The sequence below is a fragment of the Anser brachyrhynchus genome, assembly GCF_964034855.1.
Source record: "Anser brachyrhynchus genome assembly, chromosome: 21".
NCBI lineage: Eukaryota > Metazoa > Chordata > Aves > Anseriformes > Anatidae > Anser > Anser brachyrhynchus.
Window position 1 is genome coordinate 5,699,376 of NC_137714.1, and position 27,979 is coordinate 5,727,354.

General features: G+C 51.8%; 1 protein-coding gene and 1 long non-coding RNA gene across 12 annotated transcripts in view; one reads left to right on the plus strand and one right to left on the minus strand.

Annotated features, from left to right (window-relative positions):
* Positions 1-27,979, plus strand: part of SAMD11 (sterile alpha motif domain containing 11) — a 173,293-nt gene that overhangs the window by 41,131 nt on the left and 104,183 nt on the right. For 2 of the 11 annotated variants that reach the window (XM_080563768.1, XM_080563767.1), the window contains exons 1-2: positions 19,118-19,926; positions 21,535-21,626. In XM_080563768.1, the coding sequence (XP_080419894.1) occupies positions 19,134-19,926; positions 21,535-21,626 (885 nt within the window). In that variant the 5' untranslated portion in view covers positions 19,118-19,133. Of the gene's footprint in view, positions 1-12,058; positions 12,510-17,783; positions 17,826-19,057; positions 19,927-20,683; positions 20,765-21,534; positions 21,627-27,979 lie in introns of those variants that run through there. The other 9 variants (XM_080563770.1, XM_080563771.1, XM_080563769.1 and 6 more) reach the window with 9 other exon arrangements.
* Positions 13,468-20,190, minus strand: LOC308181104. Its single transcript, XR_013941325.1, has 3 exons — positions 19,689-20,190; positions 16,480-16,563; positions 13,468-14,797 (listed from the first exon to the last, which is right to left on the minus strand). It is a non-coding gene; the product is annotated as an uncharacterized lncRNA (long non-coding RNA).

Below are 27,979 nucleotides of genomic sequence, written 5' to 3' on the forward strand. Positions count from 1 at the left end.
GGGGAGTGGAGTCTCTAACAAGGATGGGGAATGGCAACAACAAAAGGATGTAGCAATATAAAGTTATGTCAAAAAACCTTTACAAGAAAAACGGCTGACATTAGAAACAGTGTGCATTAAAAATTCAAGACGGTTGGAAGCAGGGGCAGGACTGGAGAGAGAGAAACAAATAAATACCCAGGCTTTAAACTAATAAATCCTCGTATTTGGGAAATGCATCAAACCCTGCATGCTATTAAAACTGGCTTTATTTCTATTATTGTTAATAACAATGATAAATATATTTTTTTCTTGGATCTCAGTGTGGGCTATCTGCATTTTAAATACACACTTAACTGGCTAAGCAATCTTTTCCTTGTACTGTTTGCTGCTAATATTCAGTGGCTGGGAAGGCTGCTTCATTGTGCCTGAAATGCAACTGGCTAACTGGGCCCGGCAAATCATTTTGGCTGTTCCTTGACCAGCAGCCCCAACTCAGTCAGCTCCGAAAAGTTACGCCAACCCATCCACCCTGGTTCTTTTGGCTGATCAGATAACGCTGTCGATCCGGCTATCCCTGGTTTTGGGTTTGTTTCTTTTTCACCGTCAGGCTCTTTGCGGAGAATCCGTTGACCCAAACACAAAACAGCCGTAGGCTAACCTGTGGGTAATAGATTAATTTGTTTTTGCAGGGAACTGAGAAGTCCAAATCTATGTGCAAAGGGAGAAGGATTTGGAGAGGAAAAGTTAGACTGCTGTGCTCTTTAAGCATTAGAAAATTAGGATTTTATTCTTATCTTAGCATCCGGCCCTGAAGGTCTCTAACACATACTTGTTTCCCTCCTCCCCTGTGAACTGGCCAACACACCTGTACAGAATAAATCTGGGTCCTGAAGGTCCAGTCCTGCAATTAGCAGAGGCTGGAATCAGAACTGCCACTTGTGTCACCTGCCTCTAGAGAGCTGAAGACCTGGGTGATGGGCAGCAAGCTTCTTTCTCACCGTCTGGCCGAGCCGCACACCTTCGTGGTGACGCCCTGAAGGCAGGGGTAGGTTTGCCGTGTTGTTCCCCTAATTCCGAGAATTCAAAAGAGGCCCTGGATTCTCCAGCCTGACCAGTCTACTCCTTCCCACCTGCTCTAAATTCATGCCGAAATTGCGATTGCTCCCCCCCAGCTCCTGAGCCTGAACTTGCAGTGGCAGACGAGCGTGCCCGATGTTTTCCAGGCGGAGGCAGAACCTCTCGTGGTGCTGCTTTATCTGCTTCTCGGGGTGTGTTAGCAGACGCCGATGGGTTGCAGCACCGCGTCTGGATTTCCTGCGGTGTGGGGACCTGGCTTCCCAGCCTCTCCTTTGTGTCAGGTTTCTCCCACTTTTTACGAGGCTCATTCATGCTGTTGTAATTACAGACTTTTATAGACTTTCACCAAACCAGTTCTACCCACCTTTGGTTTTAAATGCAGTTAAACAAAGCACGGCGATGCACAGAGGTTACCGGTGGTTCTTGGGAGTGTCGGAGGTTGGGCAGGGTGTGGGGGCAAAGGGTTCCCCTCGTCTGAGAGGACAGCTTGCTTTTGTTATTTCTGTACAGCCAGCATGAAAAAAGGGTGAGAAGAAAACTCCCAAACTGGGTGGCAGACTGTCACCCTCTCCTAAAGTCTGACAGCTTTAGATTTAAAAATAAAAAAAGTCCCAGAGAACAAAGGAGATGAAACAAGGAACCTGTTTCTTTGACACTTTCAGCTTTATTGCTTTAGACGTGGGAGCAGTAGAGCCATGCTTAATAAATCCTGGGATTTGGGAAGTATATCAAACTCTGCGTGGTATTAAAACTAGTTTAATGCCTAGTGCTACTGTCTGCTCTTCTTGCCACTTTCCAAATGGCTCAAACAGTCTGCCAGGTGCTTTAGACAGGTCAGAAAAAGAGACTCCTACCCACAGCTCTCCCGGTAGCAGTCTCTGTCTGTCTTTACCTACTCGTCCTTCCTTGCTTCTAACCCAGCAGACAGACACGGGCTTGTCTTTCTGTCTCCATTATGTATAAATGTATTGGTTTTACATGAAGAATGGGATATTCTGCTGGACACGGAGGATTTTTTCCTGTTTTCTTGCTACAGATGTTACAGGTTCCTGGAGGTCTCTTTCTCCCCCTATTTGTGTCTCTTCTCCAGTTTTCTTTCCTCAGCAGCACAAGGTGGGATATTGCCGAGTTCCCTGTCTTGCTCTGCTTGGTCAAGCAACAGAAAATCTCCCCCAGTTTCTTCTAGCCTTCAGGGAGCCGTATCGTGCCTCGACAGCCAAGCAGCCCACCACCAGGTTGGGATCTGTCGCCCTTCAAAGCCTGCTCTCTGTCGTGGCGGCGTGGCGAGGGAGTTATCCTGTTGTTTGGAAGTGTCAGTGGCAAGGGACAGCTGTGTGTTGTGGTTTGCTTAACGCCTCCTCCTGGGTTTCTTCACGTGACATAATGCCACCCAAACCAGAGGGAAAAAAGCTTTGCGTGCAGGCAGACGGAGGAGCCTGGGAGCCGGGTATTTTTCAGCTCCCTCTGTGATGTTAGTTCATGACCCTCTGTGTCGTATAATACCTGCGCGTGTTTTTTCACTGCCCTTCCATGTGCAGCAGGGCAGGGAAGGGAGGGAAAGAAGGTGGTGAAAGGCAGCTGGGGTCAACCTGTTGACAGCAAAACATCCACTAAGAAAAAAATGTTCACTTTGAAATGCTGTAAAACAACCTTCGTTTCTGTATTTGTTTGTACAGTTGTGTGTACGTATGCATGCAGGCTCTCTGTCTCTCTCACAGCTCTCCTCTTAATATTATTCATCCTTATTACATATCATTATTCTTTATTATGATTTATCTGCCATGCCACGACTTTATTATGATTTATACCCCTGCCCCCAAAAGAGCTTACAGAAGGCATCACATGGCGAGAAGATAGGCATCCCTGCACAGGGGAAGAAACGTGGCTTTCTCCCTGAGCAGTGAGTCGAACTTTTCTTCTGAGCTATAATGAACCTCAGTTCTTGGCTTCAGCGAAAGGCTTTTGGTTTGCTCGTACCAAGGCTACAAATCTAGCTTTCACCCAAGGTTATGGTCCCCAGTTCCTTTGCTGCTGAGCATGAATAACTGCCAGCAGTGTCAATGGGAGCTGCTTGCTGCTGGAAATGGGGGAATAATGTCCCTACTTTCTCCTGCTGCTTCTTCTAGATCTTGATTTTCATCTTGCCTATTAGAGAGATTCATTTAACGACTGCCCTTGCAGCAGGCTGATCCTTGTTCCGGGTGGGGAGGAAATTCCCTGGACTGCTCTATAACAGCTTCACTCTGTGCTGTGCTTAAAATGATTCACAATTTAGGGACGTTTCCACAGATCAAACCGTCCCAGGAGGCGGCATTACCTCTTGGGTACATACGTGTAAGCAACAATGGCCCAGCAAATGATGCTTTCTGCGTGCCAGTAGCATTTCGGTGTTCACGTGAAGGAACCTTAACCTGTCAGCTGTTTGTGAGCAAAAAGGTGCCCTCTTTTGTCAGTTGTGCTGCTTTGTTGAAGGACCTGAAGGAGCGAATTGCCACGTCTCCGGAACCTGGAAATTTGCTCCTCTCTTTGGTAAGAGGATGACTTAGCTCCCCAAACCAGAACACTGAAGGAAGGAACCTGCTCTGCAGGCTAACGCGAGAATCTTCAAAGCAATGTAAAGGAGACCAGGGCTGTCTCCGAAGGAGACTTTCAGAACTAAGTGTTTGGGGAGCACAAGGACTTGTGCTCTCCACGCCCTCAGACCTTTTCACTGGGAAAAAAAAAGGTGTATTTTTGCAATACAGGGACCCCATTTTTTTTATGGCCAAGGCCTTACTGCTTCATACACATTAAAAATAAATTTGGGCCAGACCTTGAGCTCCTTTGGAAAGGCCAGTCAAGACAGCAGCAGGTAACAGGGAGAAAAAAGAGGGAAGATGCGAGATCATAGGAATAAGAGAACCCCGGACCTTTCCTTAAGAGAATATTGCTGTTCCTTTTGAAGCGACTCAATCCTCTTGTGTGCCCCTATGTTTGCCTTCAGCATCTTACCGCGTCCATTCCATGCTCGGTGTGCAGGCTCTGCCACCCATAGAGCCCATCCCCAGCCGTGGCTGCATTCCCCCTGTCCTGCTCTCATCCCTCCCTCATTACCGTGCTCCTGTGACTTTCCTCTGAATGCACACAGGAAGTGGCAGAGCTGTCAGAAAATCTGGATTTCCCGGAGATGATGTTTTTCGTGGCAAAGAAGGTCAGATTTTTTTTGTGTGTGTTACGGGAAACCCATGACAACGATAAAAACAAAAATGCCCCACCCTCGTGCTTCGTTAATGGCCGTGATTTAAATGGTCCTGATGAGAGGGATAATCGCAGCCGGGGAAATGGGTCAAAGGCAGAAAGAGGAAAAACTTCGGAGAGCCGCTTTGGGGATGGGAATACAGCAGTGAAGTGCTGTTTGATGGCATGGATGCTCGCTTTCGGTATGGGTCGTGCATTGTAACCTGGCGTAAATAATCTCTGAGGGCGGTCAGAGCTGTGTGCAGCCCGGCGTGCCTCGTGGAGCCCCCTTGGCGGTGGGATGCCTGTGCGGGGTAAAGGAGGAGTCAACCAAAACCTTCGAACGCAACCAGCTCCCCTGTGGCAGAGCCGAGCTTAGGTTTCTGCACAGTGTTTGGGTTTTTTGATCTGGCATCCAGTTCGGATGCCTGAAGTTTCTAAAGCTGGCCTGGCGTGACTCTGATCCTATTTGAAACGTTGGCAAAACTCATGTGGAATTCAGCAATGCGAGAAAGAGCCGGGTTTTGGAGCGCATCAGCGGCTGGGGACAGGGACTGTCATTTGCCCTTTGTCTGTACGGCACCTAGCACGACACGGTCCTGGCGACAGGAGGCTCTGAGACATAATGGCAATGCAAACAGCAAATAACAACGTTTTGTGAGGTGAGCAGGGCTTAGGGCAAGCATATATGTATGTCGCATGCATGCATGTGTACGGGTAAGTGCCAGAGGCAGGGACTCGCAAATATTTAACCACAATAAACAGAGACACATTTTCTTCCCTTTTCCTGAGGAGCCGGTCATCCATCCAGCTATTTTATTTATTTATTAAATATCACTGGAGATAGTTGAGCAGCAGGGGCGCGCTGCTCTGTCTGCCGGCCAATGATTGCCATCGGGCTGGAGAAATCAGTCATTTCTGGCACGAAAAAAACCGTTCGGTGGGTTAATGATGCAGGGTAAATACTGACAGTGGCCAGTGGTCTGAGCACACCAGACATGACCTAAGGGAATCATAGATTCTGAGGGGGCTGCTGCTGCTGCTGCTTCTCCGTAATGTGATTGCCTCTTTATAATGGCCTCAACTTTTTTTTTTTTTTTTTTTTTTTTCTCCTTCCCCTTTATCATTATTGACCAAGGAGCATCAGTGAGGCCGGAGAATAAATAGTTCCCTGATGGTTAACAACAGGCCCTCCGCCGCTTGCAAAGGCGAGCCGGGCTCCCCGCTCCCTTTCTCCCCCATCACGACAGAGCTCGACAGGAGGCTGCCCTGCGGCTGCGGGGCCAGGTGAGCGCGGGCTCCTGCCCCACCGCTCCCCCCTCTCCATCCCCATCCCCGTCCCCGTCTCGGCGCTGCTGGCCGGGGCTGTTTGCACAGCCTCCCCCGGCTGGGGCTGGCTCCAGGCTCCCGGGGGCGGGAGGTGCCGCTTTTCCAGCGGGTATTTGTCGGGTCAGAGGCTGCGCCGCCCGCCGGGCTCCGCGCCTCGCTCCCCGGGTTATTTATTGCCTCGCTCCCCGGCGGCAGCGCTGCGGCTCCGGGGCTGCTGCCAGCAACCCGCGGCGGCGGCGGGGAACCCGTCGGGGGGGTTCCCGAGAAGCGACGGGGCCGTTTGTGCGCGTGTTTGTCCCCGAGCCCGGTCCCCGTCCCGCTGCCCCCCCGCTCCCGGAGCCGGAGGCTCGGCGCTCCCCCGGGGGCTGGTGCCGCCGGGGGGCGTTTGGTGGTCGTTGGGGGGGGGGAAGGAGGGGAAAAAGGGGGGTGGGAGGCTTTTGTGGGGGTTGGTTGATTAAAAGCAGGCTGGAGCTGAGTTGGAGGGAAAGGAATCTAATCTATTTCTAATCGGGGTTTGATTTGGCGGAGCTGCAGGCAGGGTTAGGGCACAGCATCCCAACCTCCAGCGTGGTCCTTTGGCTGAAACTCCAGGCACGCCAACGGGCTCGTCCTCTCCTCCCTCCAGCACTAGGAAGTCCCAGCGGGGAAAATTTTGTCTTTCAGGCTTCTCAGTGCTTGCAGCCTTCACCAGGAGGTCGGGGAGGATGTGCAGCCACTGAGTGCTGCGACCCCGTGGGCTCTGGGGCTGGGCACAGCTGAGCTGGAAGGGGGACTGCCAAAGGACAGGGCTGTAGCTCACCTCAGCACTCGAACCCGAAGGTCAAAGGATGGGAGAGAAGGTGCAAATGTGCCCGTGATAGCCTTTGGAGAGCTGCAGGCGGTGTGCTTGGGCAGATAAGCTCAAGTAGTGGGCAGCCCGGCCTGGAGGACGGGGTTGGAGCTGTGTCAGCCGGGCATATATGCGTGCAACCACGCACCGTGCTGCCTCTGAAACAGAATTACTCAAATTCCACATGACGACACTGTTAGGTGATTTCCATTGATATTTCTGTTGAGTCACTCTATGTAAAGTTGGAGTTTTAAGGTAAAAATGAACGCAGTCCCTAGGCTGACCTTATCTGCTCTTACTGGCTGGGCTATGTTCCGTGGGTACCTGTCATCTAACGATCTCCCAGTGCTATCCAGATCTTCATTAACATTTCGCCCTTATTTCAGCTTGTTTATTTCTTTGCATGCAGATTTCTTGTGCGCCGGATCGGTTTGTTTCCCTTGCCAGCAGGCTGCGTGCGTGGGGTCCCTCCACGGCTTTCATCTTTGGGGTTGTGACGTGAGCCTGCTCTGAGCGGTGCGCTGGGAACACCACAGCATCGGGGAGAGGCCCGACTTTGGTTGGCTTGCTGGAAGGAAATGCCCCTGCCTTGGGGAGGATTGCCATGGCTTATGGGGAAATGGTCTTGCTTCTAAGTTTGTGATGGGGATTCCAGTCTGAGCTTTACCATCCGTACCTTCTGCAGCAGTTGTCCCTCGGGTAGAGGAGGCGTGCTGGAAACTCTTCAGGAAAGGGCAGGCAACTCTAGGGTCCCCGCATGGGGCGGCCACGCAGCGTGCATTTCCCTTGCTAGGGCAAGCAGCTCACAATTCACTCTTGCTCCCGACAGCTTGACTCGTTAAGGTGCCTTTCAGACCTGAAACTTCTGTCCCTGCTTGCAGTGTATCAGCCCGCTCAAAACATGTGGGAACTAGCGAGCAAATATTTCTCTCTCACGGTGAGCTCCATCTCTCTCATCCTGATACAAGTCCTTGGGCACAGGGGAATACAAGAAGCCAAGTAAGTATCATTTTGTTATAGTTCAGCTGCATTTCTCTCCTGGTGTTACCTGCTTGTCTGCAGATGCACCAGGGTCCCCAGGGCTCCTGAACACTTCTTTTTATTTTTATTTTTATTTTTATTTATTTTTATTTCCCCATCTGCTGCCCTCACATTCACTCCTGGGCAGTGGAAATGTACCCCAAAAACCTTTGTCTCTGGTTAATGGGGAGAGGAGAAAAGAGACTGTTAGAAACTTCTGGGACGTGCCAGGACAGCTGTTGATACGGGCAGGTCAAAAGAGACATGCACGTGGAGGGAACTTTTTACTCTGGAGGCAAAGGGGACTGCCCATGCAGGTGAGAAGGCCAAGGAAAAATGCTAACGAGTGCGAGGTGGTTAGCAGCAGTCAGAAGCTGCTAATTATCCCACGCTCCGGCTTGTTCTCATGGGAGCTGGGAAACTCGCTCTTTGATCCGCCTGTAGTTCATTTTATAATTGGATGGGGGTTCCAGATGTTACCGCCGAGGGTTTTAGGGAGCTGGTGGGAAGAGAGAGTTGAATCAAGGGCCTCAGACGGTCACCAAGGTGTTCTCAGTGTTTTGCTAAACAAGAACTTTGAACATCTTTCACCTTCTTGTCCTTACGGAGTTACTGATGGGGCTCTTTTGTATCACCTCTTGAACGCTCTTTTCTTTACCATAGTCACCCTTAAGGTTCCACCCTTTTTCACTCCAGTTTCATGGAGAAGAGAGCTGAGTGTTTACTTCCTACTGCTTCGAAGAGGTTTGAATTGCATTAAGTTTGTACCACATTGCTGCAGTTCTCTCTGACTAGTCCAATAAATAGATTTACTGATTTAGTGGCATTTAGTGGTAGCTACTGCAGCAGCAAGGCTGGAGAGGACTCCAAGAACATGAGTGGAAAGGGAATTTTTAATTTGTCATTGCAGATGACAAATTTTGAAAGCCTAATTCTGGCAGTTAGATCATTTCATGAGCAGTGCATCCAACCTAAGCAAAACAACTGGAGATGTAAAGATGTAATTTTTGCACTAAGTTGCTCATGAATGGGCTACGGCTCAAGATATTAGCAGAAATCAGCAGGAGAGGAAGAGTCACGCTTCCTGTCTGCTCCACGAGGAGACGAGTCCGCTCCCAAAACGCCTGGTCTCCCAGGAGCTCTGATTACAGACTCTCACTGCACTGCGGGTTCCTGCGCTGTTTGCAGAAGAATTTCTCCTGTGGCAGACTGGAGACTGATAGGAACCGAGAAAGAAGGTCGGCCAGCTATAAAAGAAGTTGCAGAAGCACCGGTATAGTTAAAGTACCGTGGATATAACAGTGCGATCTCTGTTATTATTCCAAATAATGCCTTCTCTCATTGAGTAATACAAATAGGGTCAGAAAACTACCTCTCAGAACAGCTTCCAAAGCGGGAATTATGCAGTAAGCAACGGCTCGGTAATTGTATTGGTAAACTGCTGAGTGCAGGCAAACCCTGGCTCCTGTAGCAGTCCCAGGAAACATCACAGAGGAGGGCATCAGTGCTGCTAAAGGGCCAGTGGTTTTCTAAAGAAATGTTTTCCATAGCCAACTATATAATCTGAAATTAGGCAATAGTGCCTAGAGACCACAGTGGCATACATGGATGGGAAGTAGGAACAACCTCTTGAGGACCTCCTTATGACTTAAGACGCCCAGCCACATGCACGCTGTGAGCGCTTACAGCTCCAGGTTGGACAAAAAGCTGCATTCACCCAGCACACACACTTGTCAGTCGTGCTTTGCTGTTGACCATGAGCCCTGCATGGAGTTGTGTCCCCTGCCAGCTGATAGAGAGGGGCATGGGACACGCAATCCCCATCCTCGATGGAGCCTAAAGGCTGGCTTATGGGACGATTATGGGAAGTGTGCGTGTTTCCGCCACCAAAAGAGGAAGGTACTGCACAGCTTCCTCGTCGTTTGTGTGATGAGAAAAGCTTGATCGAGGTCTGGCCATCCAAATGAAAGATGTCAGCCCTCCCAGAAGGACTCCAAGTTGCTGTTCCAGAGGTGGCCTGGAACCTTCTGGTATCTGGAGCCTCCTCCTGTTGTACCACACCACTTGTACACTACGTCCTGAGAGTGGAGTATTTCTTCTGTGAGGGTGGAAGTAAATGGCAGGGGCGTATGCAAACTGTGAGCAGCAGCCCTGGGGAATGGGAAACAGGAGATGGAGAAATGGGGAGGAAGAATGGGTGGTTCAGCCCAGAGTAATGCGGGTACAGCATCCCCAAGCACGTCCATTTATTGAGGTTTGCACCATGTCCCGGACTTCTCAAGGCTGACACTAAGAGGCTTGTATTTGTTTTATAAAGAGAGAAGTGAATGGCTTAGATTGCACTGCTGTCTTTCAGGAAGCAAACTACAAGTCTGATCAGAGTGGGGTATAGCATTGTCCAGGTGTATATGGCCGATGTGTGTGTATCTTCATGTGCGCATGTGTACAAACACACAGGTTACTTCTAGGAAGCACAACATGTTGTAGTCTGAAGATTAATCCAGATTAGGATTTGGTTTCCATATTCATTCAGTGAGAACATTATAATTTTGTAGTTCTAATGAAAATACTGCCTATGTTGGAACAATGACCATTCTTGCAGCCAAACACAGCAGTCCCTGGTGAGTTATACTAGCTCTACTCTCTCAGGTATTAGCAGGGGGAGGGGGGAGAATCTTGCACTCAATAATATATGGATCCTTAAAGATTTTTTTTGAGCAAGTAATAATTCTTTAGAAATTAAGGCTAATTAAAAGCAATACCTTACCTATAAATGCATTCAGTTACTTTGTCAAGATAATTTTATTTTTGTTTCCTGTGATGTTGCCTTGTGCATCCTAATCAGCGTTTTGCTGTAATTGTGATGACCACCGAGACAGGCTCCTTTAAAAACTGGAAGGAAGTAGCAAGCGGTTGGACGGTAATAGACTTGAGTGTCTTCTGGATATTTACAATGGATTAGGCTTTTTATTTTAGGGTCAGTGCAGCCTTAACCTGAATGCAGTGGTTTATGGCCAATGCCAGCATCGCTTCTGGGTGCAAAGCACATGTGAGAAATGCCTGCGTGCTTGATGTGCTTGAAAGGGGAAAGGGGAACTTAGAAAGATCTCTTCCCTCCACTGCTCACCCTCAGTCATTGATCCCAGCTTCCTCCTAAGTCTTTCCTGGGTAGTGAAAAATGAAATGTGTGATGGAACCCAGCTTTTTGCCCCTTCAGCTGTTGGCACATCTGTTATTCTGCTGAGGATGAGATGCAAGTTACCATACGGCTGAAATGTTAGTGACTGAAATTCTGGCGACTGCTCCCGAAAAGCCAAGCTAATATTTCAGCAGCTTGTCTCTTCCCGGTCGGTATGCAGAGAACCTCAGGTTTGATATTTTAGCCCTTCTTGTCTTTCTCGGAGCACAAAGCAAAGCAAAATTAACCCTCCTGCTTACCCAGAGTCTATTCTCTGCGTGCACACGCCTGTGCGTCGTAGCTGGTGCCCCTTGGTACCAGGCTGTCCCAGCTCCCTTGGGCTGGTTGCTGCAGGACTGTACCTGCTCCCATCCTGTCCGAAACCGTTGCTAACTCCGTGCTGCAGACAGCCGAGGAGAACAATAGCGTTTGTGAACGACACAGCGTTCAGAATGCCTTTTTATACTTTCCTACCAAAGCAAAACTTGAAACGTTGTGCCAGTGTACCGAGTAGTTTTTCAAGTGCGTGCTGACAATGTTATCTATTTGCATGTGTGTCTTCTGAATGCGAAGAGTGAGTGAGAATGGTTTGTGCCATGTGTGGATACAGATTAGTTTTGGCTAAGGCAAGGAAGATGTATGACAAACAAAATCCTTTTCTCCTGCTGTGAACAAAATAGTTATTTGTAAGTATTTGCCAAACAGTTTGGATGAGCAATTTTAAGCGTCAGGCATCAAAATTACTTGCAAACTGTTTGCTTTCTGCATGTGCCACTTGTGTTGTGTTGTGGTTCGTAATTACTTGTTTTTGCTCAGTGACTGAGTTATTGAACTTGAGAAAAAACAGAGATATAGAAATATATAGTATGGGATAGGGATGAATGAGGAGTGCAAACACCCGGTGAGTTGTGCTTCCCAGCTCTGCTTTATGGAGATGTTTTCTCTGTTTTACGAGCAGAGAACCTGAGCTTGGATTTGCTAGGTGAATTGCTGCAGTCACAAAGTGAGGCAAAATAGGCAGAAATAGAAGCTGGAATGCCTGACTCCACATGTAGAAAAGTTCAAGTTTGGAAGTCTGACAAACAAATAAAACTCGGTGCTAACTAGTTGCAGCAGGCAGCTTCTCTTGTCCACAAGCATGCTGCATTTGCTATGAAGCAAGGCAAGAAGAGCAGAAGAGTTGCCCTTCTTCCAAATCACCATAAAGAGATTCAAATGTACAAATGCTTGTTTACATATTTTTTGAAATTCCCTTTGTTTTGTTTTTGTTATTTTTTTTATATCTTATCTAAGTTTTTGTTTGATTAAAGCACTCTGTTGCAGTGTAGTCATGGCAACAAGTTTACTTGAATGAGTCTCTTTTTCTAGGAATGTAAGATATAAAAGAAAAGAAAAACAAACCCAAACAAGACAGGCCTTCATGTGGTCCTGACCCAGCCTTTATTCATAATGATGGAGGCGAAGGGAGTAGTGAGTGAGGAGCGAGCACGGAGTTGTTTATGCGCATTTGACTCTGTGAGTTTGCTGGAGACTCTGCTTATGTCTGCGACTGTTCATACGAATGCCTTTGCATATCTTTTATTCAAATACAGCGTGCTTGTGCATGACCACATAAGAGCTTTGGTCGCAGTGACGACAAAGTCCTGACTGCCTCCCTGTACTGAGCTGGATTGTTCTGGTTACAATTTCAGAGAAAGCACAGCGGCACAGACTTTGGTGAGAATTCCCCGGAGAAGCGCCGGTCCACGTTGGTGCACCTCCTCTGTGATGTCTGCTTGGAATACCCTGTTAATTCATTAACATTTAGCTACAGCAGATGGATGGTTGCAGTCATATCTGGAACTGCAATACAGACATCACCCAGACTAGGACCTATGCGTACGTAAAGTTTTACGGTGCTGTAACAATAATTGTTCAGAAATGTTCCCGGTGGAAGTTGCACAGCTGTCTGGTGGGGTGCGGCTGTGCTAGCGGAGAGGTGATGTATGCTAATCCCATAATTACTAGGGCATTGACTACACAACACCGATTTCTAGAAAGGAGGAGAATTAGAACAATACAAAACCTGTCTGCAGAGATGCCCGGTGATTTAAAGGCTTTCGAACATGTTAGCCCTAATTAATGTGAAAGCTGTAAGCCGGCTCAGGTAGTGTGTACTTCAGCACCTCCTAAATTGGTTAAGGCAGGTTCTACCTAGCCTTTAATTTGACCTCTCTAGCATGCATTAAAAGTAGTTACACCTTGATTACACTAGACTCTTGTGACACTTCACTTCCAAAGGATTAGCTAACAAAGTTCATCCGCCTAGTCTAAACAGCTGTGCTTTGTGCACACGTGTTTGTATACACTTGTGAATGAGGGGACAGGCCCTTGGCTGCTGCTTTTATAGCACTGTTTGATGCTGGGGTGGCACGCCAAATGTTATCTTCTTCTTGGTGGCCGCTGATTTTTTATTGTTTTAACCCAGCAACAGATTCCAGCCGTGCCCGGCTTCTTGGATAGCCAGTTTTTCAGTGTTTCTTTTTGTTACTATGATTGTAGGCGGGAGGGAAGGCAGGAAGTTGGAGAGTGGAGTAGCGCAGAGTGATCTACAAGTGCTGGGACACAGCCAAGCTTTAGATTAATACATCATGACCATCATTTCACCATCTTTTGATACAGTGAGTTTTTCTTAGCAATGGAGCAGATTAGAGTAGAAAAAAAAAACAAAACTAAAAACAAACTTTAAGGAAAAAGAGAATCTGGTGATGGCTTTCTTCTGCATTACAGCTTTGATATCTCAAGTCTTTCACAACAGCTACAAATTAGCAGTAAATAACATCCCAGGAGAGAGGAATAGGCGAGAGAGAAAGATGCGTTTTTAATTGCAATATGGGCAAAAAAAAAAAAAAGTATAGTTAATACAGAGAGAAACACGGGGAGGCTGTCCAACGGCTGGAACTGCAAAGAAGAAGGCACTTGCCTTAAAAGTAAAGGGTCAGAGAGAATTGTTAATATAACAGCAGCTTTGATACTTAAAGCCTTATTCCACTGGTGATTTCTGTAAGTGCTCTTTTTACATCACACAGGCACCAGTTGAGTGTAGCTAAATTTGTTGTTTTCCAAAACCTTTGTAGGGAAGGGCAATCTCCTGTGGGCCTTGAACACTGAAGTGTGAAGTCAGTAAAAAAAATTTCCATTGGTTTTAATGGAAATAGGAATCTGCCCTTTTAATTGAAACTTCTTGTTGCAGAGATCTCAAAGCTGATTCTGATCCGAATTTCCAGCATACCTGAACTCCAACCACTGAGGAAGGGAGATGAATCAGTACTTTTATCCTGTTAGGTTTTCCAGTGCCGTATCCTCTGTATTGAACTACGTAGATTGGTCTCACTGGTGCTCTGCTATATGGGGTACTTGTAGGGAAGGTGATTTGGAAGAGGTATTTCATGAAAATACTTGGATGAGAAGAGTTTTTTAACCCACACTGACTGTCCCGGGCCATTCTCTTGGAAGCAGACAAAGGTAGGAGGTAGGGATGTATGCAATTGACAGCTCTGGTTTGTTGTGTAACCTCATACTACCCTAACCCTACTTCCAACAAAGAAACAAAATACCTCTTAGTGAGTTCTAGGGGGCTCCTTTTTCTCCCCAATAATTCAGTGTAAGTGGCAGTCTTCTGTATCAATGGGATTAAAAAGGGTACAGCCCAGCAGTTCCCGAGGAAGCCCTTTTTGAGAAGCAAACCCCTTTCCAGTGTCCTCCTTGCCAACCCTCCGCCCCTGAAGACCCTCGTGTGCCCTCTCTGCTGCTGCTCTTGCTGCTGGGCTGTCAAAATGTCTCTCGTAATGAAGCAGTCTGGCCTGAGGCTAGTATTACCTCCAGTACTGATCCTGCTGAGCGTGACTCTGGCAGCGTGGCTGGGCTGCTCACGTGCTGCAGCGAGCACAGAGCCCGGCCACACCTGGCAAGGAATAAAAGACAGAAAGCCGTGAATCCTGCCTGTTAGACAGCCTTGATGTCCTCCGAGGCTCTAAAAGGGACTGGAGAAGGCATGAATTTGGCTGGCTCGGGAAGTGGTGGTGTGGCTGCTTGGTCTCCTGCCTTGTCTTTCGGTCAGCTTAGGGTGACTTGGTAGGGTCAGAGCTGTTGCTTTCCATCACGGGTGTGATCATGTCAGGCCAATTCTGGGGGAAAGATCGAGGAGAGGAGTGGGGAGAGGAGCTGTTAACTTGCAGTCATAAAGGGCTAAGCACCCCAGCTTCATTCGGGGAAATGACAGGGCCCAGGGAGTACTGCCCCATTCGTTGAAGGACCTGCTTAATTACCTGAGCTCTCCTGGTGTGCAGGACACAACTTTGCTGGCATCGTTACTTTGGGGCTGTGAGAAACCCCTGGTACGGCACGGCCAGCCAGGGCTGTGCTCTAGGAGCACTCTGTGGACTCGGTCTGGCCATTTTACTTGTGCCTGGGTGCCTCTTTCCTCCCAGCCTCAACCTGCCTTTCCTGTCAAGGGGCAGAGCCTGCACCTACAATGAGTTTTTAAAACACTCAGCACCAGGGACCTTTGATCTCAGTTAGAAACCCAGGTTTACTGTCACACGTAAATAACAAATTACATATAGGATGTTCCCTCTCCTTTTACGGGTAGAATAATGGAGGCCTCTCCAGGATAAGTAATTTGTCCACGAAACTGATGACAGAATAAGGAGGAAAATCCTTATCAGTTAACTTTCAGACCTGTGCTTGAAGCACCATCTCTTCTTGTAATACGCTTTACAGGACAGCTAGCTCTTGGCTGCTGTTGACACATTTGATCAGGGAGAAACAAAAGGTCCTGGTTTTGCTTCAATCCAAGATGATGTATTCCAGAAGTGAGGAACTAAACGTTAGAAAACGATCACTATTTATTACGCTTAGTGCGGTAGTGCCTCTCTGAGCAGATTAAGAATCATGCTTTCACTTCGCTAGGTGCGCTGGAAACACGCTAAAAAAAGACGGTGATTTGCACCCCCAGACTTTAGCACACTCCAATTCCTTAGTCTGGCATTTGCAAAGCATACCTGGTTCTCTCTTCAACCACGTGTGCGTGGATTTGCTTAGATCTCTCTGATCTGCTCGCCAATGGTGAATCTGTTTACACTAATCCTGAGAGCTCGACTCTTAAGAGACTGGAGCTGAACAACTTGAGGCTCCTGCTGTTGGACTCAGACTTCCAGACAGAGCTCTTATGCTTTATTACAGTGAGGAGGGGTAGGGAGGACTTGGTAGTAAATTTTAGTACTTGTAAGAGACTGATGGCCTTGAATCTGTGCCTCTTGAATCCCTCCAAACTTTGCTGAGGTCTTCTGGAAAGCCTCGTGTGTGTGCAGGAAACGCAGCCTGGCCCAAGACCTGCACCTCGTGTTGAGCCACCATCAGGAAGCCTCCCTCTGCCAGTGCTTGGCCAATGCACCTATGTCTTGACTGGCATCAAATACCCATTTTGGGGGGACCGAAGCGCAGCCAACTAGATGCTGCCCTTCCAGAATGAAGTCAAAGCATATTCGCTTATGAGTAGGTTCAGATCTGAGCCCAGTTTCTTTAGAGATTGAAAGCAACTGAGCTGACATGCAGTGGGAAAACCCCACGGCAAGTCAGCTTTTCCTCTGAAAAGAGAAGGTAAATACAAGTCCTCTGGGTTAGGAAAGGTTTCATCACAGGTGGCTGATAGGGGCAGAGCGGACGCTAGGTGCTGTTAGGGGAGCTGAGGGAGCAGCCAACCCACGGGATCCGAGGGGCCTGGAAGTGCCACAGGAGGACGTGTTCCTACAGGGTGAAGGCCGTTCCTGCTCCTGTGAGCCCTCCTGGAGGAAGCCTTGAGACCCACCTTTGAAGACGGCCAAGCTGTCTGCACTTGGAGGTGAAGTTGCCATTGCGGATGGAGGTGGCAGAAGAACAGCAATCACTACGACTGTAAAAGAAAGCAAGCTTTGAGAGAAAATACTCATTCCCCTCTAAAAAATGAAAAGCAATCAGCCCCGTGAAGCCAAGTCACAAAGAAAATGGAGTCAAATGAAGTCTGAAGCAGCTCTGCGAGCCCTGCAGAGAGCTCAGGGCAGTTGTAGGTTTGCCAGGCGAGGAGGTTTTCTAGGAGGACAAGAGCAGTTCTGCTCACCCTACGGCCTCCTCACCTGAGCTCCATCCAGAATCATCGCACGCTTTCGCAGAGAATGCCTGTGTCTCCCAGAGCCTCTTCCAAGCATTGTTCTTGGTTCATTAGGTGATAATAGAAAGTAATTTTTCCCCTGTCATCTTGAGCAATCAGAGGCATTAAGAATAAGAGCCTAAGCCTGAAAGCCTAAATGAGAGGGCTTGATGGGTATGTATATCTGCCTCCTTCATTAGAGCAAGAAGTGAGAGGATTGCTCCCAGAGCTTGCATTCCTTGCGAATAAATAGGCGAGGAAGAGTCATGGTCAAACAGGGCCAGGAGATGAGATTTGGGGCTTCAGGTTCCATTCCCCGACCTGCAGAACCCCGGAGAGCCGTTTTCCTCCCCCTTTGCTGGTGTGAACCAACAGCCTGTCCCACAAGGGGCCCATCAGAGGACACGGTGGAGAGAGGGGTTCCCATCAGCTGGGGGCTGCGGGGGGCAGAGAGCACCCGTGAGATCTCAGGCAAATCACTTGGTGCCCGAATGTGAGCTCCTCACCCCTATTAGCCTGTGTTCACTCATGGTGGGACTGAGTAGCTGCACGAGTAACTGCGTAAACCCAGCGTGCGTACGGCATTCACGCTCTGGATCTCAGCCTCTTTACCGCTAAAATGAAGCTTTTTAGCTTCCTCGTAAAGGTGCTGGGAGGTGGTGGGCTTTCTCATCTCTGCCCCAAGAGCATCAGAGAGAGGGCGCTGAAGGGGCAGGGGCTGGTTGGAAACTGCCCCGCTACCTCTGTCAGTGGCTACCAGAGCAGACGGGAGAGATGCAAGCGAATCCATTTCTCTCTGTCCAGAAGGCAAGTTTAACTTGCCACCACCTCCCCTGTAAGAAAATATGTACTAAAGTGTGCACCTTGGAACAAAATCAAGAATTGTTGTTGTTTGGGATGGGATACCAATGCCACCTTGTAAGACCTGTGGAGCATATTTCTTGTACTGTGTTTCAGGGGATAATTTCTTTTTATTTCCCTTCCAGGTAGGATTCTTCCCACTCAGCCGATCCCAAGCAGCATTAAAGGTAGGGACCTCTCATCACCATCACAAATCTCCGTAACAACCACACAACTTAATTTTGGGCCGCGCCGTCCTCCTGGGTCTGCTCCGCGTGGCCGTCCACTGCGGCTCCTGACACAAAACCAAATTACAGCACACCCCCTACTTCTTCCTCCATCCCTAGGGGGGCAAAAGAGAAGGATCGAGCCCTCCTTCTCCGGGCTTTTCCCACCGGGAGCCTGCCAGGCAGAGCAGCGCATGCAGCCAGGCGTGCGGAGGGAGGCGAGCCCGGCTGGCAGGGGGCAAGCCCAGCCGCGCCAGCCGCCGGAGCCGGGCTGGCGGCTCCCCTGCGGCTCCGGAGTTGGCTCCGGAGCCGGATCCGGAGCTGGCCCCGGAGCTGGCCCCGCCGGCCGTCGCTCACCCCCTGTCTCCCCGCCGCCGCCGCCGCCGGCGCGGCGCTTGCAAGCGCCTCCGCTCTTTAAATGGGCCAAGTTAAGAGAAGCGGCGGCGGCGGAGGGAAAGCTTGTTTGGTCGGAGTCTGGGAAGTGCGCTGCGACTTCGGAGCGCAGATCAATATATGTCTGTCCCGGCTCGGGGGAGGGCCGGGGGGGCGAGCCGGCAGCCCGGCAGAGAGCGGCGTTCAGGGGCTGGGGGCGCCTGCGTGGGGAGCGCCCGGCGTGCAGGAAAGCACGAGCTGGCGGGGCTGTGCATGCGTGTGTATATATATATATAAATATGTAGATAAATATATATATGCACACACATATCTCTGTAACATAATACCGTGTTTGGTTTGTTTTTTTTTTTTTTTTCCTTAAATTCCGCGCAGGAGTGGGAATTAAATATACCAACCGGCGGGGCTCCGGTGGGAGCGGGGCGAGGGCGCAGGGGTGCAGGTGGAGGGGGGGGGAGGCCCCCGGGAAACTTCTCCGCCCGGCCGGCCGGCTGCAGCCCCCGGGCGCTGCGGGGCAGGGCAGGGGCGGCCGGCACCGGGCGGCCCCCGGGGGCCGGATCCTGCCCGCGCCCGGCGGGCGCCGGCGGCGGCGGCGGAGGGGAGGGAGGCGGGTGGCGGGGTGGCGGCGGCGGGGGCGCAGCGTTTCATTTTAATTATCGCCTAGAAATAAATAAACCAGGTGTCAGTTTAAAGGAAGGAGGGGAGGAAGAAGGGGGGGGGGGGGAGGGAGGGCGAAAGGGGGCCGGGTGGGCGGCGGGGAACCCTCCAGCCTGGTGAGAAGGTGGGTCGATCTGGGGGAATCAATAAGCGCTTTTTTTTTTTTTTTTTTTTTTTTTTTTAAACCAAAATAATGTCTACGGCAGCGGAGACCTCTCCGAGATGTCAGGTATTAGTCCGGAGGGGCAGATCTGCGAGCCACACGGCAGCTCCCGGGGCTACGGTACATTAGGCTCTCCGTGGGAGAGGGATCCCAGGGAGCTCCGCTGGGGAGCCAGCCCAGGAGATTTGTTCGCGGGCTGCTCCGGGGGATACCAGCCACCTCCGGCACCCGAGCGCCAAAGGTGCTCGTGTTCCTGCTGCTGCTGCTGCTGCTGCTGCTGGCGCATTTCATCCAAACTCCAGCCAGAGCGGGGGCAAGTTGAGCCGGAGACATCAGAGCCGCTGCGCTTCGGAGAGGCGAGGGCGCCCGGGGAGCGCAGCAGCACCATGCCTGCTATCAAGAAGGAGCGACTTGACAGGGAAGAGCTGGCCCTGGCAGCCTTCAACCAGCCCATGGAAACCCTACCTGACTATCTCGCCCCTCTGGCCGCCGCTGCCATGCCGGTGGTAGCCCCCCACCCGCCGGCGTACGAGCAGATCTTTGCCCACCGCGCGTACCTGGGCTTCCACGAGAGCCCCCACCCCTCCCACCCCCACCACCACCTCCCCGAGGACCTGATGCTGGAGAGGTTTTCCTCCATCCCGGATTTCCAGCCCTTCTTTGACAACGGCGAGCCTTGCATCGAGGTGGAGTGCGGGGAGAACAAGGCGCTGCTCTACATCAATAAGTTGTGCCAGGGGAGCAAGGGACCCTCTATCCGGTACCGGGGCGAGTGGCTCACCCCCAACGAGTTCCAGTTTGTCAGCGGCAGGGAGACGGCCAAGGACTGGAAGCGCAGCATCAGGCACAAAGGTAGGGGCGCTGCCCCCCCCTCCCTCCGCGCCCCAACAATTTTTGGGGGTCCCCAAAATTCTCCGCTCTTCCTCAGCATCCTCCTCCTCGCCCCCCCCCCCCCAACGCTTCGGCGGCCGGATCCGGGTGGGGGGGGGGGCTGTGTGTGTGGGGGTGTTGGGGGAAGCGGGGGGGCTCCCCGTTACCGGGGGGGGAGCTCGGGACCTCGTTTTGCTTCCCCCCCCACCCCGGGGCTCTCCCCGCCGCCCCCCAGCCGGGCACCCCGGGAGCACGCAGCGCGGCTGGAAGTTTTCCCAGCGATTTGGCAGCGCCGCCGGGGGGAGGAAGAAGAGGAGGAGGAGGAGGAAGAGAGGAGGTGGTGGTGGGGGGGGGGGACACGAGTTGTGTTGGGGGGGGGGGAGGCGTCTCCTCGTTGGGGGGGGGGGGGAGAAGTTTCGCTCCGTGCGGGCACACGGCGGGGGGCACCCCGGGGGCGGCGGTGGCGGCGGCTTGGAGGGGGGGGGGACACAGACAAACCTCGGGGGGGGGGGGCACAGGACGGGGGGGGGGGGCAGGGACTCGGCGCCACGGGGAGCGGCGGCTCCGTCGCGCCGGGGTGAGGACGAGGCAGCTCCGGGGCGGCGGGCGGGGCGCCGGGGGGGTGTTCCCCCGGCTGCTGGGTGGTGCGGGACCTCCGCCGTGCCGCCGGGGGGGGGAGCCGGTCCTCCCCCCCCCTCCCTTCCCTCCATCCCTCCCTCCCTCCCTCCCTCCCTCCTTCCTTCCCTCCCTCCTTCTCTCCCTCCCCGCCGCAGTCCCGGCGCCGGGGCCGGCGCGGCGGAGCTGCTGGTGCGGGCGGCAGGTGGAGGCAGAGCGGGGAGCCGCAGCCGGCCGGGGGGGGGCCGAGGGGGGGGGATGGGGAGGGGAAGGGGTACGGGGGGGGGGTCAGGGGGCGAGGAGCGGAGCCACGCAATTAGCGAGAGCCGGGGGGGAAAGGGGGGGGGGGCTGGGGGGGCGGCTGACACCTCGCCCCGGTTATTGATCGCCGGGGGGGGGGGGGGGGGAAGGGGGGAGCAGCTTCGGGGGCTGCTCCGGTTGGCAGTGCCGCACGCCTTTCCAAGCGAAAAACCAACAGAACGGTTAAAAATCTTTTTTTTAAAAAAAACCCGTATTTTTAAAAAATTCTTAATTAAAAAATCTTAATTAAAAAATATTTATTAAAAATATTTAAAACTCCTTATTTAAAAATCTTAATTTAAAAAAAAAACTTATTTTTTTAAAATCTTAATTTTTTTAAACCTTTTTAAAAATCTTAATTTTTATTATTATTTTTTTAATTCTTAATTTTTTATTTTTTTATTTTTATTTTCTCCCTGGCTGCCTTCAGGAAACCTCGGTTCCTCCGGGGTGAGTCAGGAGAGGCCCGAGGCTGAACCGGAGGAGCTGGAGGGGGGGGGGGGGAAGGCTCCGGGCAGCTCGGGGAAGGAGCAGGCAGCAGCCGAGGCGGGTGGGTGCTGGTAGGCAGGGGAGGGTAGCGCCTGTCTCCCTGAATCCTGTCCTCCTGTGAAGGTGCTGATCTTTCTTTTTTTTTTTTCTGCTTCTCCTCCTTGTTTCCTTCTCCTCTGCATCCAGGGAAAAGTTTGAAGACTCTTATGTCCAAAGGAATCTTACAGGTACATCCTCCAATCTGTGATTGCCCTGGGTGTCGAATTTCGTCTCCAGTGGTAAGATTACTGTTAAAATATGTGCTTTAGTTAAGACATCTCCCCTCTCCTCCGCCTCCTCCCCTTAAAAAAAAAAAAAAAAAAAAAGAGCAAACCAAAAAAAAACCCACCAGCCCTTTGCTTCTGTGCTCAGCAGGGGTGGGAGCTGCCAGTCCCTGGGGCTGCCAGCGCTGCCTGCGGACAGAGCAGGTGGGGAGAGAGGTGTTTAACCCAAAGGCTGCGGCGCGATTGCGTGGCTTTTGGGGGGAGTCGGCTCCGTGCAAAGGGCCAGCCGCTCGGCAGCTTTGTCCTTATCCTCACTCTTTGATTTCTGTGTGTTTTGCAGAGGTGTAAAATGGATAAATAAAGCAGAAGGGAATTGCGAGTGCACCCGCGTGCTAGAGTCAGAACAGCCGCGGTTTACAAACCATTAATGATTTTTTTTTTAAGCTAAACTGAAGGAGGAACGGGCTCGTCTTAAACATTCACAAGTTTTACAACGTTCATCGCGTAGGTCGCTGCTTTTGTAGATCTTTACAGCACAACTTTTGGGTTCCTCTCTGCCTTTATCTTGAGAACTTTCAAAATCTCTATACGACATCAGCATTTTCATCCAAAAGATGCTGGTGCTGTAAATAAAAAAAAAACTACGGAAATCATGCTCAACTGAGGCATTAAAACCAGTTCTTCGTGTGCAGGAGTAACCATAAAATACAGAAATATCAAAAGGCGATGGCAAAGCTGTTGGTTCATGGAACTGAACCAGGTCTTGTTCTGAAAAGCCATCCGAGACTTAGAACATTGCTGTCAGTAGCACTGTGGGAGCAGCTGCCACTTGCGATTTGCTTCCTTTAATCCACTAAAATTAACCAGTTTTTTTTTCTTTTATTGTCTCTATGAGATCCGAGGGACGTTCTCGTTCCGCCCGCAGCACCTTGGTGATGCGGCACGATGGACTTGAGAACTGAAATGCTTTCTGCATGGCGTGTGTATGTGCATGCGGTGTACGTCTGCAGGCAGACACGGTAACAGCTCGGGGATCTGGGTCTGTGGGGTCAGGTTGGTGGAGCAGCCGTCCGGCCCCACCGGGCTCCCAGGTACAGCTACGCTGCCTGACGTGGTGTCCTAAACCCAGCAGGGCGGACGGACCAAAACCTGGCGTTTCCGAGGGACTGCTGTCGTTCCTCTGAGTTTGGGGCAAAGTGGGATGCTGTGTGATAAGCTTGCTGCCGTGTTGAGCTCTGTGCATGCTTTAGCTACTAATCTGTACGGACTGGAGGCCAACGAGCAGTGATCTGAAGACCAAAGGGATTTGCAGCACTTGCTGCTGGGGCCGAGAAGTGTCTGGCCAGGTGATGCTGGCTGCTTGTCGTTTTCTGCGTAGCGAGTTGCGGGGAGTGGTGGCCAAAAGGCCACCTCGTACTTCCCTAGCAGCAGCATTTTTTAATAGATGTGCGGGGATGCTGTGCGTTTACAAAGGGAGGCAGCTGGGCATGGAACAAAGGCTATATTAAAGCGGCTTTTAAAATAGAACTGAATTTGAGAAGTTCAGACGGGAAAAGAAGGGTTCGTGTAGTTTTGGGAGAGGAGAAATGAATCCCCCCGGACTCGGCTCCTACTGCTTCCCCGCTTGTGTGAGCTGCTTGCAGGGGGTTTGATGTCAGAAAGCGCACAGCAGGGCCAAACCCCAGCGAGAGCTTTCATCCAAGCTGTGTTTCTCAGCGCGTACTGCATTTTCTGGGCTGTGATTAGGCCGTAGTCCTGACCGAGCGACAATTTCACGTTTGGAACCTGAAAGCTTTCGGTAGTGCCTGGTAGCAGCTGCGTGTGCTACACATTCAGAACAGTGACACAAGAAAGGGGGTGCCCACCCCTCTCCACGTAGCGATCCCAGACGTAGGTACCACTGCCACCAAGGGCTGCTTCTCCCCAGGCGTGGAACCGCCTTGTGTTTTGTAGCGTGGATGAGTAGGGACGTTCAGGGCACCCTGGGTGCTTGCGTTCAGACGGGGGCACGGCGGTGGGCAGCCAGCTCCATCCTCTTCCTCCCAGAGCGAGGTCGGTCCCAGGAGAGCAGGACCCCCAGCCCCTGCGTCGCCTTGGCGTGGGGCTGGCTGGCTGTTGGCGGCTCTCCGCATCCTGCCCTTCTCGCTGCCGACGCCAGCAAGAAGAGGCAGCGCTGCAGGGCTCGGGTCGAAGCCCCCCGAGCTCGGGTCGGAGCCCCCAGCCCTGTCTGGCGCCACGCTGCTCCCCCCCCGCCCCTCCGCCTTTGGGGCCAGCCCTGCCGGGGGCTCCCCCACCGTGGCTGGGGAAAAAAAAAGTGGCGCCCGGCCCCCGTCGCGCCCGGCTCCGTCGCCCCCCGCCGCCCCGTCGCAGCTCGTTTGCTGCAGCTGCAGACAGCGGCCGGCGCCGGGGCCAGCTCCGCCACCGACCGCTGGTTTCCTGCGAGGCGGAGGGGGAGCAGCCGCGTCGCGCCGGCTGCACTGGCGCCTTCTCCCCCCGGGCAGCAGCTGCCCCCGTGCCGGCATCCATCCATCCATCCGTCTGTCCATCCGTCCGTCCATCCATCCATCCACCCACACATCCATCAGCGGGGGCCAGGGGGAGCCACTGCCGCCCGGGAAGGCTGCGCGGAGGGGCTTGGGGGGCCCTCGGGTGGAAGACGTTGGGGGGGGACAGGGGGGACCCCCGGGATGGGGGGAGAAAGGAGGGTGCCGAGGGGAGGGCAGGGATGCTCGGGGGGGACAGCGCGGCGTGTTCTTCCCCACAGCCCTGCCGAGAAGGGGAGTGGGGTGCTGCACGTCCCCCCACTGTGCCCTCCTGGAGGGCGGCGGTGCCCCCCGTCTTCCCGTCCTGCTTTCCCCGTACCCAGCCTTTGCACCGGAGCTTTCCCAGATCGGGAGGGGAGACGCCGTGCAGGTCTCGGCCCCCGCAGTGTTTTTGGAGGCACGGGATGCCAAGCGTCCCTACGAGAGGTTTTGAGGAGGGGCCTGCCCCCACGCGCGCACACGTCAGTTCTGGGCAGACACGGCTCGTCTCGCTTGGAGCCCTGGATGCCTTCCAGGCCATTCTGGTGAAACCCGTTCCCTGCAGGGTTCCCCCCCGTCCCCTGCGCGCCTCGCAGCGCTCCCCAGCACAACGTCTCCGCTTTCAGACCCCCGGCAGGGGCCGGGCTGGACGCTCCCTCTTGAACGTGACCTGTGGCTCGCTGGCGGCGGTCTGTGCGGCCGGGCGGAGGGGGGAGCCGAACGATTTTTGTCGAGAGCAGCACTAAAATCTTTACCGCTAAAACAAAGCGTCTTGGGTTTGCAAAGTCTGGCATCGCGTGTCCAGTGTAGCGGAGGGCGGGCGTTTCTTACGAGACTTTTACTTGGGTTGTTTCCCTTGTCAGCGCGACCCTTACTGCGTGCTTGGTGCCAGCCGGGCTGCCTCTGAAGGTGTGCTAGGGCTGGATGTCAAGGACTCCTCATCCTCTTTTCCCATGGAAAGAGAGGCTGAAAGGCTGCCCGCGGTGGGCTTTGAGGTTCAGGCCGCAGGTACAGAGGGCAGGCAGGCGTCTAAAAAGTCTTATTTATTTATTTTTAAATGTGCCGTAGCTGCATTCAAGCCAAACAGAAAGCACGATAGAATGTGTGTTTTTTTGTTTTTTTTTTTTTCCACTCTATTTCCTTCGTTGCATGTCAGGACACATGGTAATTGTGCATAACTTGGCCGATGACGACGGTAATTTGTTTGGTTACTGGGGTGGTGTTTTGCTCTTGATTTGATTTATACGTGCTTCTTTTTGTTTGCTGCTGCTTTGCTTTCTTGTTGTTGCTTTCTTTCGATGCCCCCGAAGATAAAGCATTAGTCCAAGACTTTGCCAAGGACAGGAGGAGTAAATATCTGCTTATTTAAAACCGAGATGACAGCAATCAGCCAAGGCCCTGTAATTTAGCCCTAAGACCGCCGAGCGCCCTGCTGCCTGCCCGTTCGGAGGGGCTCTGCGCCTCCCTCCAGCGTGGCCGTGCCTGACTTCTCCTGGGGTCTGGCTGCAGCTGCAGGCGCTGCCCTGCCCCGGGGGTGTCCTCCTGCCACCGCTGCTCTGCGGCTTGCCAGAGAGCCAGGAGCAGATCTGCGTGGGGTAGGGACAGCGGTGCCACCGAGACCCCTGCACGCTGGGACCCCAATTCAGAGGCTGCCCCCAAACGGGGACCGTGCCACGCTGGGCGTGAGTCTTGCGAGAGGACTTTGCTGCAGAAAGAGGACTTCGCCCGCTGCTGGAAAATTTAGTTGGCTGCCTGTAGAGGCAGGATTAAGTCTGAAAATTTACTTTTAACTGAATAGATTAGATTTAGGTTCCTTTCCGAGCTGCCGTGGCCTGAAGGATTGGAGCTGGAGAATCTCGGGGTTTATGTGAAGGGGGCTGTTCATAACTTTGCCTTCGCGTCTCTGGGGGCTGCCTTATGAACGTGCAAAAAGCCCCTCTGTAAAGCAGACTTATAAACCTTTTTATCCCCCCAAGGTCTTTGGCACAGTCTGTTGATTTTTATTTGTGGTTTCATGCTGATTTGGATTGTTGCTTTTAATCCAGCACATTTTAGTTTAGGTTAGCATTTGTTGGAGGCTTTTTTTTTTTCTTTTTTTTTTAAACAGACTTCACTCAGGTGATTTTTAGGGCATGTGTGCTGTACTGGAAACTTCTACCATAAATCCGAGCTCAAAAGTTTATCCAAAATCCATCAGGCACCACCTTCAGAGAGAGACTGGGGATACGGCACGCTGTGCTTCTGAGTGGAGAGCCCGCAGCTCCCGTCCTTACTGGGAGAGGTGAGAGGCTGAGCGCACGGCCTCAGCTTGCAAGGTTTCCAAATCCAAAGGCAGCAGGAGCACGTTTGTGTGCTGCTCTCACAGGAGGGTCCCCAAAACCAGCCGTTCTTGGGCCATTCAGCACTGTGCAGGGGAGAACTGGCAGCTGGAACCGGGGATGGGTGCGGGTGAGAGGTGCTGCTGAAGGCATTCTGCGCTGGAAGTTATTCCTGCTGGTCCTCAGGCTCAGCTCGGGGACAGGGCACGCTGCCACTGCCTGGTGCTGTCCGGCGTCAGAGGTTTGGAGGGGGGGGTTGCTGAGAACAGCTAGTTATTATTTTACGCAGGGGCAGAACAAAACCAGATCAATGGGACTAAGAGTGCCAGCACAATACTGAAGGATTTAATTTTGTGGATTATTAAATACCCTCTGGAAAGGAAAATATTAATTGGATTGCAGTCTTGTGAGTGAACAGCAGAGACGTATAAGCAGCTATGGCTTAGGAAAATAATTTTATCTTCCTGTGGATTTTAAAGAGGTCCAAGTGGGGGAGGTCTGCCGTAGTGCAAAAACAGCGGTGAAGATTTCTGCTTTTTGGTGAGCAACGAGGAGAAACTGGGTGCAAGAGGTCTCGTGTGATGGAAGGAGCGAGGAAGCTCCATCTGTGAGCTCAGGTTAGTGTCTGTGAAGTGTGTGAGCAATGGGCTGGGCTGACCCACCGACTTTTGGGGTGGTGTTGGTTCCTTGGGAGAGCCAAGGCAGAGCATCACTGCTGCCGCCGCCTGTTGTGCCCTGCTCAGAGTTTTATGCACGAAGGCAACGGAGGCAGGATGGGCTTTGCAGCCAGCACTGCTTGCCTGGCGAGCTGTTGGGTTTGTGTTCCACCAGGCCTGGAGAATCTACTGCAAGAAAGTTGCACCTGGGAAGAAAGAAGGATAAATAAATATATAAAGCAGTGAAAGCAGCAGCATCTTGTTAGCGGTGTGTCAAGGGCAGTGTAAAGGTGAGATAGGATAAGTAATTTTGCTGTCAAAATTATTTAGAGATGTCATTAAACTGCTTAGGGCTGTCTCTGCTGCTTCAGGGCACAGACACCTGGTTTTAATTTGCAGTGGTCTATGTCCAAACCTGCTGGCCTTATTCAAAGGGATCAGTGCTAATTTGGAGCCTGGTGGCAAATGCCTTTCGTGAACACGGGATCTAAATGGCAGAGGTGACTAAAGGACCAGAATTAACTCCCTCATAAACTCTGTTCATTTTTCTTTTCCTGGGGTTGTAAAACTATAACGTAGTTAAGTTTGCAGAGCTGATGAACTTTTCAGATTGCTTGTTCTGGTTCAGCTCTGGGGAAAGGAGAACAGAGAAGCAGTCTGGTATTGGCCGCCCCAGACGTTGGCAAAGAGACCCACGCTGTTCCTAATGAAGTAATGCTTGGTCAGAATTTTGCACTTGCAGAATTACTTTGTTTTGTCTATAATTCTTTTTCCTCCCCCCCTTTCTCTCCCTCTCTCTCCTTCCCTCCTTTCTGGATTGTCTTGTTCTGTTCCTTATGCACAGTCTGTTTCCTTTCTCCGGAAAACTTCTT